Here is a 13,485-nt window from a genome sequence, read left to right as displayed (position 1 = left end):
TTTGAAACATAGAAAACAGAGAAAGCAACGACAGAGACAGACTGGAAGAGAAGCACGACTGAGGATCAAAGATGGAGGAAGAGCAAAGTCAACAGAAATGTGTTCGCACTTCTGTATTTTAAACGTGGACCTGAGAAACACTTCAAAAGCAACATTCTGGTCAGAGCCATGCACACCTAATTTGCATAGCAGAGGAAAAAAAAACGGCAATGAAACACGTGGGAGACAGGAGGGGGGAGGGGGGGAGAGAGTCTCTCTCACATCTGACGGGAATCTTGAATTTGTGTTTTCATTTAGCAGCATAGGATGCAAGCAGGGCAACGGCAAATACATTAACAAAACACGTTCCCATCTGTTTTGTGACAACAGGCTGATTTAAATGTGTAGGGGGGTGGGGGGGGGGGGGGGGGCAGAAAAAGAAAAGAGTCCAGTGGGTTCAGCAGCGCTCAGTGTAACAGCAGAGAGAAGCAGAGGTGAGATCTATGCAGACATTACTACAGCAGTACTGAACATGCATCAACAGCAGGAGGGATTATTTATGGATTATACGTAAGAACAGGAGAGACGAGAGTCGTCTGCTGTCAGAACCCAAAGCTTCCAGCGCGATCGTGTTCTCATAAAGCGAGTTCAGTAAACGGAGTTCACGTGGCTTCATGGAGCAGCTCTGGGGTCACATGGTGGAAGATAACTCGCTGTGAATCCTTCAGTATGATTCTGATTATGTTCACCTACATAAAACATGTACCGGCTTCTTCTTCTAGAACCATCGTCTTCATGTTATGTTGTCCACCATGTGACTCCTGAGGAGCTCCGTAGCTTTAAGATCCATCCATCAAAGTTTCATCAGAAAGGGAAATTAATTTGTATTTATTTTCCCCACAAAGTAGATGAGTAAATGTTAAACTCTCCCTTTGAGTTATGGCTTTGGTTCTACATTAAATAATAATAATGGACAGTTAATCAAGTCTTTAGATGTTCTACCGTAGATTCCATTTGACTCAATGAACAATGTTATTGTCACATCAGAGAAACTCAGCCTCTACTACAGCAAACAAACAGTGAATGACAGGATTTCCAGCAGCACTTGAAGGCAGCACCAACCAGCAGGTTAGTATATAAACTTCCCTTGAATTAAATCACCAAATATCACCACAAGGATAGGAGCGAATGCTAAAGTTCAAAAACAGAACTGTCGCTACTGACGAGGACGAGAAACGGTTTGTGGAGCCATTTTATTCTGAGCAGGACTTTTATTTAACTTAAATATATTTTGTGTATTCCTCTTGTTTATATAAAACAGCTGGATGTCTAGAGGGATGATGACAATGTTTTAGTGTAATCACAGATTTGATTACTTTTACTTGTGACATTAACGACCAGAAAGCTCTCCTGAAATATCCTAGTTTACTTTACAGACCGTATATAAGAAGTGGTCGTAGTCATCGTGACGTCTCTCATTGGTTTGTTGATATTTCTATACGTCTCTGGTAGAGACCTGTCAATCACTGTGTAGCCCCGCCCCTAAAGCATCCCCTGCTTTATGGTCTGTGTGACTCTAAATGGACCATCATTCACTAAATGAACATCATGCTGTATTGAAGAAGACTTGAAACTAGAGATTGAGACCATAAACTCATGTTTACAATGTTTACTGAGGTAATAAATCAAGAGAGAAGTAGAGTCATTTTCTCATAGACTTCTATACAACCAGAGGAGTCGCCCCCTGGTGGACACTAGAGAGAATGCAGCTTTAACACGTGAAGCTTTGACTGATTGTTATGTAGTGAATAAAAGCCTACAAAGACATTAATGCTATCACACGTATTAGTACTCCTCCCAGAGCGAGAGCCATCCCACCACAAAAGAAAAAGACAAAGTTGTTTCATTATATTTGATAGTTAGGTTATTAATCATCACTGGTGGATTATTGGTGGCCAAACCAGAAATCAAAGAAAGGAAACAGAAGAAGAGAAGGAGGTGAAGGAAATGGAACAGAGGAACAACAGAGAGGGAGGAAGAACGGAGAAACAAAATGGCGGACTCTGAAGTGCAGCCGGCCACTGTACTGCCGGCAGCTCTCCGAGGGTGAAGTTCAGGGGGAGCAGCAGGCAGTACAGTGAGCTGCACTGGAGGTTTGGGGGGGAAGCCTGCATGCACAAAACTGATGGGAAACTGTTCTGAGTGGCTGCTCCCATCCCTGGAACAGGGGCAGGAGGAGGGGAGGGCGGGGGGGAGGTGGGTGGGTGGGGGGGCAGCACGGGACGAACCAAATGCTCCCCGGTTACAACGGTGAGGACGGGAAAACAATAAGAAAAAGAAAGTAATGTTCAGTCAGACAACAGAGGACCAAACAATAAAACGTAACTCCTGATGAAACATGGAGTAAAAGAAGCCACAGAGATCCTCAGCTCAGCGGGTTTTAAATCATTATTTGCATTATATTGAGAGGGTTTCTATTATTTTGTTCTCCGCTTTTTTACGAGTTACTAAATACTAGAAACACAATACCAGTGCTGCTCCTAACGTTGTTTCTTTTATCTATAAAGCTTCTATTGAGGTTTACAAATGAAGCTTTGAATGTCTGTCGTCATATTTTATGAAAGAACAGACTTGTTTTGAAAGGCTAAAAACCAACAAATATGGATTGAAGCAGAATATTTCACATGTTTTTGACTTATAAATGTGGACTTTTGGACTTCCAAACACTCCTTTGTCTCTTTAATTCCATCAGGAAACGCTCAGGAAGAGCAACACCGGAGGGACACCGACATGCAACGCTGGTACAAAGTACGATGGTTCAAGAAATGAAAAAGAAGCTGGTTATCGGCTTATCAGATTCATAAACTAATCAGTTTAAAAGTGACGTAATAATTGATAATTATATCTACTAAATTAAAAGGAATGTAAAGTTGGTTCATAGGAGATTTAAGATAAATACCAATATAATGAGGAAGAGATATTTGTATGTAAGTTTGTGGCACAAGCTGCATTATGAGACATTCTTCGGTCACATATTGGTGACTGTTAATAATCCTATGAAAGAAACTGAGGCTCTACACAGATCAGGTGCATCAGGATGTTCTCCACGATATGAACGGCGGAGCAGACCTTCCAGCGATTGCTACTGCTTGTGTTAACTCGTGCTGAGTTGGAGTCGTCATCCTCCAGCACCGGCCTTACCCTCTCTCTCCTCCTCCATGTGGCTGATGCGGAGGGCCATGGCCGCCTTCTCCTCCTTGGCCCGGTCCCTGGCGCTGACCGCCTCCGTCACCATCTCCTGCCACTCCAGCACCTGGCTCTGAGCTTCGTCGGCGCTGCCGGACTCGCTTGCCTGTGAGCAAGAAGGAAGCAGAGAGTCAGAGGAGAACCAACGACGAGCAGGTGGAGGCGGGTATTAAAGAGGTCTGGATCCCGGACCTGAGAGGCAGTCCTCTTGGTGAACTGCTCCAGGTCTGCTTGTAGAGTCCTCTGTTGCTCCTCATACACCACCAGCTTGGTCTCCAGCATTTCTTGCAGAAAACATCAAACACACCACGTTTGTTTTGGCTCCACAGCCACCAATGACGCTGAAGATTTAACGATAATAATTTCTGCTCCATTTAGTCTCTCGGGTTTGATTTCTGTACCGTTCTTTGCTTTGAGCTCCTCATATTGCTCCACTTTCCAGATGTTTTCCTCTCTCTCCTCCTCCAGTGCTGTGATACGAGTCCTCAGGGCAGTCAGGTCTGGGGGGGCACCTCCAGCCTAAAGGGGACAGAATGAACAGCTTCTAAATCAGTTTATACTCTTTCATTATACTCTGTTATCATACTCTGTTATTATACTCTGTTATCATACTCTGTTATTATACTGTTATTATGCTCTGTTATTATACTCTGTTATCATACTCTGTTATTATACTCTGTTATTATGCTCTGTTATTATACTCTGTTATCATACTCTGTTATTATACTGTTATTATACTCTGTTATTATGCTCTGTTATTATACTGTTATTATACTCTGTTATCTTACTCTGTTATTATACTCTGTTATTATGCTCTGTTATTATACTCTGTTATCATACTCTGTTATTATGCTGTTATTATGCTCTGTTATTATGCTCTGTTATTATATTATGTTATTATATTATGTTATTATACTCTGTTATTATACTCTGTTATTATACTCTGTTATTATATTATGTTAAACAAAATGAACTGTGAGGAATCAAGAAGACAATGAGTGTAACTCAGAGATATAAACACAGGCTGTAGATGTAACACCATAAACTAACCTCCACAATGAGGAGGGATTATAATTAACTTTAAATTCATATCTCATATTCATAAACTACTTTATTACCTTCATACAAACCCTGTAAAGAAACAAGTCAAGTATTAAATGTATCATAAAGAAACAAAGGTTGAATATCATGTAAACTATTTGATTTGGCTGATACATATTTACTCTAATAAATAGTTTTTAGACTTTCTATTGTCCCCAGACATGTAAATAATGTTTATATCAGTGACAGTCACGTGATCGTGCGACTCGGCCTCAGGAGCACAATAAACATCTCACCTGGCTCTTCTTCAACTCCTCCTCCAGCTGTCTGATCCGAGACTTAGACCAGGCCTTCGTTTTCAGGAACTTGGCCTCTGATCTGTTCGCTTCCTCCGTTTTCTGCTTCACTTGGGCTGCAAACAAATGATATTAAGATATATTCATTAAAATTGAGATATTCAAGGCTATAGGAATTAAACATGCTTTCTAGAGACACCCCGCACATTTGTATGGATTGTCATTACAATATTTAGGGATCACTGAATATCAGTTAAAACTGATCCGAGTATCTTCTGATGAAAGACCAAATGTACGGTTGTAATGCTAATCAAAATAAAGAACCACCAACCTTCCAGCTCCACGATCCTTTGGCTGGAGGCAGGGTCTGCGGGCGTGGAGGCGGAGTCTGCGGGCGTGGAGGCGGGGTCTGCGGGCGTGTGTCCACGTCCCGAGGACCTCCTCAGCTCCTCCAGCTGCCCGAGGAGATCCCGCTGCGTTTGGTCCATCTGGGCCTGATGCTGCTCCGTCACTCGCTGCACCTCCGCCTGCTGCTTCTCCATCAGGTCGCGGAGTTGTGCTCGCATCACGTGCTTCTCGGCCTCCATCTTGGACGCCAGGCTCTCTCGCTCCACGTGCAGCCGACGCAGCCGCTCCGCAAGATCCTGAGAGGAGAAGAAGAAGAAGTGTCATGTGACTTCATATTTGAAGAGTTAAGGAATATATCAATATATATTAGTGGTTTTTTTGTCATCGTCCCAAATATCATTTTAACGCTCTGAAGTCTGTAAATCATCAACAATTCTAAATGTTTTACTTTTGACTTTGTGTTAGTGATTTATAGTGTTTTTTTTTCTTCATAAAAACCAAAAATTAAAATGATGAGAAAATAAAATATTGTACTTTTATTAGTGCTGATTACAATTTTTAAAATCGCGATTAATCGCATGATTTTTTCATGTGTTAAAAATCCGCTTAATAATTAAAAATAATAATAATTGTCGGCGTTAACTTGCCCAGCACTAATATCTATATATATATCTATTTATACCCTCTGTATCTCTGCAGGGCATCAGAGATGTTGTTCCTGACCTTTATCTGCTGGTCCCGGCCGTCCACCTCTCCCTGGAGAACATCGATGACCTGCGTCTTACCCAGAAGCACCTCCTCCTTCTCATGAAGCTTCTGCTTCAGAGCCTTCAGAAGCTGAGGAGGAGACAAAAAATGTTTCCTCACTGATTGATTTAGACATAATAATAACAACAATAATAATACATGAGTGATGTCACTACCTGGTCCAAGTCTGCACTGGCGTCAGACTTGGCCGCTAGCTTGAAGAGCTCCTGTTCGTGCATCTGGTTGTTCTCCATCACCTGCTGATCTTTCTGAATAATGATGTCTTTGAATGTCTGGATCTAAAGAAACAAAACACAAACATCATGAGGCTCCAGACAACAGCATCAGGTTCTCCAGCAGAGGAACTCAGAGGAACGTACGTTCTGTTTGTACATCTCCTCCCTCTGGACGTGCTGCTCCTTCTCCGTGGCCAGCAGCTCTTTGAAGCTGTCCGTCTGCTCCTGCAGCAGGCTGTAGCGCTCCTCCGCCTCTCCCACCTTCCTGGTGAGGCCCTGCACCAGCAGCTGCAGCTCCTGCATCGCTCCACTGTCCCGCGCCTCCTGAGGAGGTGAAGCACGGTTCAATATCAAGTACGCAATAATAATATGAATCACTGAAAACAACAAATACCTGGGAATAAAGGGAGGGAAATACATCGCATTTGCACCGGATGTCTTTTTCTACGTGGGATCTAGTTAATCAGGACATTATGAGGGGGACTTTCAAAATAAAAGCCCTCTAAAATGTCACATACAAACTGCGTTCCCTCGAATTGTAGATTAGTTGACTAGCAGGACCACGCCGGTGTGATGGGGTTGAACTAAAGAGCTGCTATTTTACAGGACGCTTGTGAGTGTCTGACCTGCTGCTGTGGTGCCGGTGTGACGGGCTGATCTCCAGCCAGCGCCGTCTGCAGGTGAACAATATAAGCCTCTTTGTCTGCCAGCTTCCTGTCCCTCTCCGTCAGCATGGCGTCCATTTCCTCGCCGCGCTGCCGCTGTGACTCCACCTCCTTCCTCTGGAAACCAGAAACCAGCTGATCGTTAGAGAAATGAGCCGACGACTGTGCAGTGATATGAATAAATAGTTGAATGTAACTTAAAAGAACAGAGTTCTTGAGTTTGTTTCAGACACGTGGAGCATAAAGACTGAAGGTATCAGGATGAACAGGAAGACAATCCTCCAAAATCCATGAACAAACGAGGAAAGAAATATCAAAGAGCCTTCATCATAGCGGCTGAATCATTATGAGAAAGAGCCGACATGTTTAATCTGTAGAAATGTAAACAGTGTTTGTATCAGTGAACTATCTCCAGCTGGTTCCTTGAACATGAAGACACTCGACCTTGTGTTCCAGTTCCTCTTGTCTTTGTGCGAGCTGCTGTTCCAGCTCCTCCACCTTCTTTTTCAGCAAGACGATCTTTCCTCGACTGGCGTGTTCTCCTTCTGACGATCCCTACGAGGAACAACGCGATGGAATCAGACACGCATCGGACTACATTCACCAGAAGACAAAACAACTCACATGTGTCGACTCTGCTGGCAGTTATTATATTTATCATTGTGTCGTAACAACTTCATAAGCCAGCGGTGTGTTTTACACAGACGCTGCATTGTGCCCCCTAGTGGTTAGAACGCGTACTGCTGAGATCTGCATTAGAATTAGTATAAAACCACAAGATTCCTGCATTCATTGTAGGTATTCATCCCGGTGTGAATGTGTGAATGTGTGTCTGTACCTTCTTGCTGTGAGTGGGCGTGCCCGGACCTCCCTGCTGCCTCCTCAGCTCCTCCAGCTGACAGGTGAGCGAGGTCACCTTAGCCTTGTTCTGCAGACGCAGCTTCGACAGTTTGGATTCACACGTCTGCTTCTCCACCTGAGTCACAGAGTGAATGTTCTTCACCTCAGTGTGACAGGACGTGCGTTAGAGCTGAGCTGAGGTATCTTAGAGACACCGTTTTGTTATATTTGTTAATAAACCCGTTCAATCGTTTCCTTCAGCCGGTGTTTTCCACAAGCTGCTATCTGAACAGCTGTGAGTGCTAACAATAGCCACATTCATCATGATAATTTGGGGGGAGGTCGGTGTCATAACTTGTAGTGCTGCTGGCTGCTTTCATTGGAAACACGCTGGTCACGCTGGTTTCTCTAATGTTTATTCTGACAGTGAGACGACCTGTAGAGGAGTGGAGCTCCCTGCAAACATTAACGGCATCACGGCTGAGCTCTAATCTCACATTCCTGCCTTTACTATTGTGACGCAGACTCCAGGGTTTAATAGTTAACTAGATCCGGGTTGATCTCAGTCGAATAACAGGATCAGAATAACTCATGTGACCAGCTGTGCCCGGATCAGTCAGAGACAAATCCCTCTCAGATCAGAGCACTACTGCAGTACGAGGAACATCACATAGAAACATACATATATATATATACACAAATACATTTGTCTAAATGTATTGTAAATCTGATTCCAGCTCCTTAGATGAGACTATTCTGTGATTTCCTTCGTCCTCTGTGACGGTAAACTGAATATCTTTGACGTCATCTTTGGGGAAAACACTGATTCTCGATTAATCGAGAAAATAATCAAGAGATTTAATCCCCAATAAAAACGATGGTTAGTTGCGTTGGTGCACTTCTATTTAGATAATATGAAGCCAGTTAAAGGACGTATGCTGAGAACACCAGCAGGAGTCTTTAGTGTCGATAATCACAGACGAGGTATCAGTAATACGGACATAACTAACATGTATACTACACAACAAGGACACTACCTGTTGAGTTAGTAACGATGACTTCACAGAGCCAGCGGACATTGGTTGTGTGTTATAACGCGTCTATAACAACGCTGACCTCTTCACCCGTCCTCACCTTCAGCTGCTCATCTCTGGAGTGAAGCGCTGCGTCCTTCTCCCGGATCAACTCCTTCAGCTGCGTGACGAGCAGCTCGGTCTGGGTGAGTCGCTCCGTTACTTCCTCCACAGCGACCTCATCACCGCCGCCGCCAGCAGCAGCAGCGCCGCGGGGGGAGCCCGGAGAGCCCGGAGAGCCTGGACCCTGAGGGGGAGGGGAGACGGTGAGCTGGTGACCAGCACTGTGTTTGGTTGTGAATGCAGCGCACCATGAGGTGGAACGAGGGTCACAGGTATTCATCTGGAGTTCATCTGGAGTATAAACCTCTACGCTGTGGATCTATAAACTCTGATTACTTTGTATCTTCAGAAAACCACCGAGATGAGTTCATATTTCTCCCAATCGACGTGTTTCATCTCCTCATATTGTGAAGTCATCCTTCGTCCACACACGAGTCAAACTTAGTTTTTCGTCATGGCACCAATTATTCAGTATGTAAACAAATAGAAATAAAGACATAATGAGCTACTTTTACTCTTTGAAAACAGACAATAAGCTCACTGAGCATGCTCACATTGCTCTCTGGTGTTTATCTAAATCTACTAACCCGGCCAGTGAGTCACTTTGTACAACGTCTATTTTAAAAGGTAGAGGAAAACATCTGTGTACGTGTAGACGAGGCTTCACAGTGTCTTTAAATGCGTGTGTGTCTCCCTCCCTCCCTCCAGAGAGGAATTCAAACCAACGTGTGTGAGCTGAAAGCTAACGGATGTTTGAAAAGATGAGACATGTTGCTCTGTGACACCTCCTCAGTCACTGTGATCACAGCGAGACGTAATGTGGAGATAAGAAGAAGAGCTGTAGTCAAAAGCCGCCGCGCTCAGCAGTCTAACTAATCCGTCTATCTGGACACGAGACATGAACACGGCTGCTGTCTGCTGTCTGCTGTCTGCTGCCAGTGGACTTTGTGTGTGTGTGTCTCTCTCTAATAATGTAACATGTGATGATTTTCAATGACTGACACAGATTACATAGAAGTAATGAACAATAACCAGGAGTACTTACTGCAGAGCCAGGCTCTCCCTCTTCACCAGAAAGCCATTTCAGCATGTTGTCACTTCAGACCTAAAACACACACACACACACACACACACACACACACACACACACACTATAATAATACATTATTCAGAAGACAGAAAAGTGTCCATTTTATCAGCTTTGGGTTCTCTGGTTTATCATCATTATGGAAATAACTTGACTTCAATCAATCAGATCGTTATTCATTATATAACGGATCCATTACCGTCCTCATTAACCAATAAGAGACTGTTTACCGACCCCGCCTTTCCTCTCTAACACACATGAATGAGTGTCAAGTGTTCAAGTTCAAATAAATTAAATAAATTCACAACAGACACTGCATAGAATCGTGAACATGTGTAGTTTTATGGTTTACACAGAAACCTCAGAAGTGATGCTGTGTTTAAATTAGCGAGCAGGTCATCCTCATGGAACTACAGGCAACACAAGATGACTCTCTCTCTCTCTCTCTCTCTCTCTCTCTCTCTCTCTCTCTGTTCCTTTCTTAATTATTTAGAAGCACCTTCAGAATAGCAGCTGAAGTGTAGTACGGGGCTTTCAGGACGGCCCACAGGTTGTAGGTATGTGGGTCAGACAGACTGCAGGTTATTTAATTATTAAAGCTCAGACTGAGAGGCGTGGCTCTAAAGACTTGCTGTAGCTCGCAGCAGAACAACCAGAGCAATGAACCGGCCGTGACTCGAGGCCTGGTGTTCGGTTGAGCTCACTGACGCGGTGCGTGATCATCAGACATATTCATTCATCTTGATGAACAAGTCCAGACCCACGTGACGCAGAGGGGGAGGAAAATAAATCAGGTCAAACTGGTCCTCTCACAAACCAGCTCCCCTGAACGCCTCTGTGGCCTCTGTGTTTGAAATGTAATTTATTTACACAAACACAAAATAAATGTGCTTATTTGTGATGAGCAATATAGTAAATAGTAAAAAAAAACAAGATCAAAACAAGTAGGCTATTATAAATAAGTAATAATAATATATATACAGACAATAATTGTACTGCACAGTGTATGTATGTTGCACAGATCTTTTGTGTTTATAGTGTTAAATGCAGTTCTTCAAGTCGTTTCGTGAATAATATATAAAGTATAAATAATATTACTGACTGAGCTGGAGACACATTTCCATTATAAACAGAGTATTAACAGTACAGCGTCACTAAAAGTTCTCAGTAGGAAGCTGAAGGTATTTGACATTAGCTAAGCTACTAGCTAGCACCTCCAAATGCTATTTTAACTGACTTAGCTAGCTGACTTAGCTAACTGATTAGCACCACAGAAGCTTCACACTTGTAGGCCTCGTGGTGTGCGTGGTTATTCAAAACAAGTACCAGTTATAGTTATATACAGCTACAGCTAACGCTAACGGTGATCCAGCTAGCTCACTTCATCTTGCTAACATGCTAACTTAGCCTAGCATTGAAGTGACTCTTTGACTGTCCACACCTGATGAATTAGCTCGTTTAAACAACTCGTGCGCGTTAAATATTGCTTTGAAAGTGCTCACCGGATTCACAACTTCATGAAGAGTTGACCTGAATCCTCACAACGTCGACACGATCCTGTGAAAAGACATGTTTTTATTCCACTTGGCGACAAAACTGCAAAAATAGAGAGAGATAAGGCTTTGGTCACGTTTGTCAACAGACAAACTAGGAAGAAGCTGCGCATGCGCACTGTGGCCATGGTGAGGTCCCGGAAGCAACACATCATCGGATTTATTTGTGTAATTATGGAGTACAACACGCATGAAGGAATATATAATATATATAATACAGTTATATAGACGCGAAGTCCTCTATTAGCTCTTTATGTGCTTTTTGAGGCCTGTTATCTCATCAAAGAGGAAACAAACACCAAGAGAGTAACTCACCTCTCGTTTCCGTTTTCGTTTAAACGGCCTCGTGCTGATCACTGGTTGTTTGAAGTCCTTTTTAGACTTAAGTTTAACTCATAGGCACATTAATTGCCTATGATAATGTGATAATGTGATGACATTATTGTTCCCAGGCCCCTCCCATATTAATTCATTAATTAATATATATATATATATATGTACTGTATATATAATTAAACGTATGCAGTATTTTTATGTTATATGTTTATAAAACATAAAATACAAAATAAGTAATGATATATGCAAAAACGTAACTGATGTATATATATGTATTATATATATATATATATATATATATATATATACATACACATACACTAGTCCATGTTGATGTGTCCACACACACATACATATATATATATATATATATATATATATATATATATATATATATAAGTTAAAAGATATGCATGTGTATATATACATATACATATATATATATATATATATATATATATATACAACACCATTGTTTTACCTCTTTTGGCAATAGATTGTGACCTAATCTTCGAGATTGCTTCTTTAAGTGTTTGTGTTACAAACTGGGTGTCTGCGGCGACATTATCGGGGAAAAAGAATGCTGTACTGTTTTTTTTCTCACTCAAATAGAAATTCTAAATGAACCAGGACTGAAATCTTAAGGATTGCTTTAAATAACCACAAAGAATCTCACATACAGTGAAGTGTGAAGCCTTTAGGGCTCCTCAAGGTCCAGCGGTCTCATGGAAGTTAAGTAATGTAGCATTGGTGCAATGCACTGATCAATAGCACACTGATCAATAGCCTTGATAGACGTTTAGGTACTCTGTGTTTGATTTATAGAGTTTAATTAGTGTTAATTGAGCAACAGAGACTACAACATAAAATACAATTTAAAATAGGAATATGTTATAAAATAAATGATATATTTTTTTGTTTTGTGTCAAAATCAAACTTGGTAATATTTGCTCATTTATATATTTCAAAATGTTTTAACGTGTTGTGCGTGCTGACTCTGAATGCAGCTTGGTGGCGGCTGGTGGTGCTTCACACTCTCTTTATGTCGACCCTACGGGACCTGACACTGTATGGATTTAGATCGTCTAATTCATCTCAGCCTTTAAGACTCGTTGCCTAACTGTATGATAAACATCGGCTTCACAAACACACAGCAGACTCTTCAAATATATCTGCATAGACAACAGCAAAACCACATGAGTTACATGAAAACAAAGCCTGTGGTCTCTTGCAGGAAAACACCTTATTTTTACTAATTTAATTGTGTTAAAACGTGCAAAACAAAAACACAGTGTGTCTGTTTTGTTCTCATTGGGGTCTCTGTGAAAGCTAAAGGATATTAGCTGAAGAGCTAATTAGCCTAAGAGGCTAAGAATAGTGGTTCAGGTTAAACCCTGGTGTGAAAGCTGCACAGGGTCTACGTTAGGTGAAGAGCTGCACTCATGGTTTCTATCTTTGTAAATGACAAATGCAAGAGTCAAAATATATTTCAACACACACACACTAACAGAGGTGATGAGGATACAGTTTGTACAATAGAACAAAAATAACAAACACAGTGATGAGAGAATCACAGACTGTGACTTAATGTTTATGAATGAACTGATGATACAATAATTAAATATCATTTAAATACAAGTTTAATATTCAATAACAGAAACATTAATTTGTGTATAGAGACAAACGTGTTGACAAAACAAGATTTAAAACGCGAAACAAAACCCTAAAATGTCATTGATTCATTTCAAATGTGGAAATTCTGACCAGTTTATATTCATCAAAGGTCTGTGATCACAAACGCTGACATTTTTTACACTGCATAAAATTAGAATAGAACAGCAGGAAACCTTGTTCAAAAATTCGGAAAATTCCGAATTTTGGCTTGAGCTGGCATGAACTCTCTGTACTCCAACCTCTATAAACTTGGCCTGCTTCACTTTATCAAAGCCAATTCTTTTTTAAAAAGGACTGCTGA

At 41.6% G+C, this 13,485-nt stretch overlaps 1 protein-coding gene across 2 annotated transcripts in view; it reads right to left on the bottom strand.

Annotated features, from left to right (window-relative positions):
- Positions 1–11,259, bottom strand: part of LOC306695944 (uncharacterized protein) — a 31,235-nt gene extending 19,976 nt beyond the window's left edge. For both annotated transcript variants that reach the window (XM_079159383.1, XM_079159384.1), the window contains exons 1-14: positions 11,124–11,259; positions 9,580–9,639; positions 8,533–8,718; positions 7,397–7,534; positions 7,003–7,113; positions 6,520–6,675; positions 6,038–6,217; positions 5,834–5,956; positions 5,634–5,747; positions 4,894–5,206; positions 4,563–4,678; positions 3,627–3,744; positions 3,418–3,509; positions 3,181–3,331 (exon numbers count right to left, since the gene is read on the bottom strand). In XM_079159383.1, coding sequence (XP_079015509.1) covers positions 3,181–3,331; positions 3,418–3,509; positions 3,627–3,744; positions 4,563–4,678; positions 4,894–5,206; positions 5,634–5,747; positions 5,834–5,956; positions 6,038–6,217; positions 6,520–6,675; positions 7,003–7,113; positions 7,397–7,534; positions 8,533–8,718; positions 9,580–9,624 — 1,843 coding nt within the window. In that variant the 5' untranslated portion in view covers positions 9,625–9,639; positions 11,124–11,259. The remainder of the gene's footprint in view (positions 1–3,180; positions 3,332–3,417; positions 3,510–3,626; positions 3,745–4,562; positions 4,679–4,893; positions 5,207–5,633; positions 5,748–5,833; positions 5,957–6,037; positions 6,218–6,519; positions 6,676–7,002; positions 7,114–7,396; positions 7,535–8,532; positions 8,719–9,579; positions 9,640–11,123) is intronic.
- Between the last annotated feature and the right edge of the window lie 2,226 nt (positions 11,260–13,485).

Source organism: Pholis gunnellus (genome assembly GCF_910591455.1).
Source record: "Pholis gunnellus genome assembly, chromosome: 1".
NCBI classification, from domain to species: Eukaryota; Metazoa; Chordata; class Actinopteri; order Perciformes; family Pholidae; genus Pholis; species Pholis gunnellus.
This window is presented reverse-complemented; position numbering and strand designations above follow the sequence as displayed.